Source organism: Acyrthosiphon pisum, chromosome X (assembly GCF_005508785.2).
Source record: "Acyrthosiphon pisum isolate AL4f chromosome X, pea_aphid_22Mar2018_4r6ur, whole genome shotgun sequence".
NCBI lineage: Eukaryota > Metazoa > Arthropoda > Insecta > Hemiptera > Aphididae > Acyrthosiphon > Acyrthosiphon pisum.
In genome coordinates, this window is record NC_042493.1 from 44,119,514 (window position 1) to 44,120,611 (window position 1,098).

General features: G+C 46.1%; 1 protein-coding gene across 1 annotated transcript in view; it reads right to left on the reverse strand.

Moving 5' to 3' along the window:
- LOC103311577 overlaps positions 1-837 on the reverse strand; it is a 20,966-nt gene extending 20,129 nt beyond the window's left edge. The window contains exon 1 of the mRNA XM_029486396.1: positions 39-837. Within this exon, the coding sequence (XP_029342256.1) occupies positions 90-686 (597 nt within the window). The 5' untranslated portion in view covers positions 687-837 and the 3' untranslated portion in view covers positions 39-89. The remainder of the gene's footprint in view (positions 1-38) is intronic.
- Between the last annotated feature and the right edge of the window lie 261 nt (positions 838-1,098).

Below are 1,098 nucleotides of genomic sequence, written 5' to 3' on the forward strand. Positions count from 1 at the left end.
ACCGGTAAACCAGCCATCCTAGACTTCTCGTCCTGTGCCTTTTCTTGAGCCGGCCTAAGCCCGCCACTCTCGATTCTCGTTCTGTAAATTCAGTCTGCCGCCTGTCGCGCCCTTTCTTCGATTTCCTTAAGAGTCAGAATCTCTTCTACCATTTTATAGAAGAGTCTGAAGGTCTCTTCTGCCTCACTGAGAACCTTCGCCTTATCTGCCTGTTCCATTGGAAGGTCCTCGAAGAGAGGGCCGCACAGTATGCTCTCGCAGTCGGTGACCTCGGGAGAGTGTCCCAGTCGAGCGCGTAGCTCGTCTCGTAGGCTGTCCCAATTCGGGCAGTGGAAGATGGTGTGTTCAGCCGTGTCTGAGCCGCACTGACAGTGCATGCAGCGAGGGCTAAGAGCCCTGCCCATGCGTCGCAGATACCACTGAAAACATCCATGTCCGGTTAGAGCCTGCGTCATGTGGTATGACCAAGGGATCCTAGGGGTCGTCCTATTCTCCCATCTTGCGATGTTCGGAATAAGACGACGGGTCCAAGACGCCTTGCCGGTTTCTGACCATTTCCTTTGCCAATCGGCGATGGTGACCATCCTCTCTTCCTTCTTAATGTTGTATCTTGAAGGCGGAGGAGCGCCCGGTGCAGGGTCTTCAGCCTGTCTGGCTTTACTTAATATACCTAGGAAGCTACCCATTACCCATATACATTTGTCGTCTCCGTCTTACACGTCATGTACGACATGGCAAGTTTTCGTTCACTAGTTTTTGATAGGTATTAGAGTAAATTCACTTATTATCAAACATTTAGGTAAGAACATTATGTATTCTCAGCGTCAACTTTTATTCGATACTTTAATTTTCAAGCGAGATAATATGATCATTTTTAATTTGTGATATTTCACTTACCCATATCTTGCTTTAAAATTAAAATATCGGAAAAATCGCCGACACTTGAGCATATATAATGTTCTTACCTAAACAGCACACTGTTTGAAAGTAGTGAACCGAGATGTTGATGTTCTATGTCGTACACTCGTAGTACTCTGTGTGCATTAATGTGATTTTGACATCCCAGCGATTGTATTTTTAAGTCTCAAATGTGACATC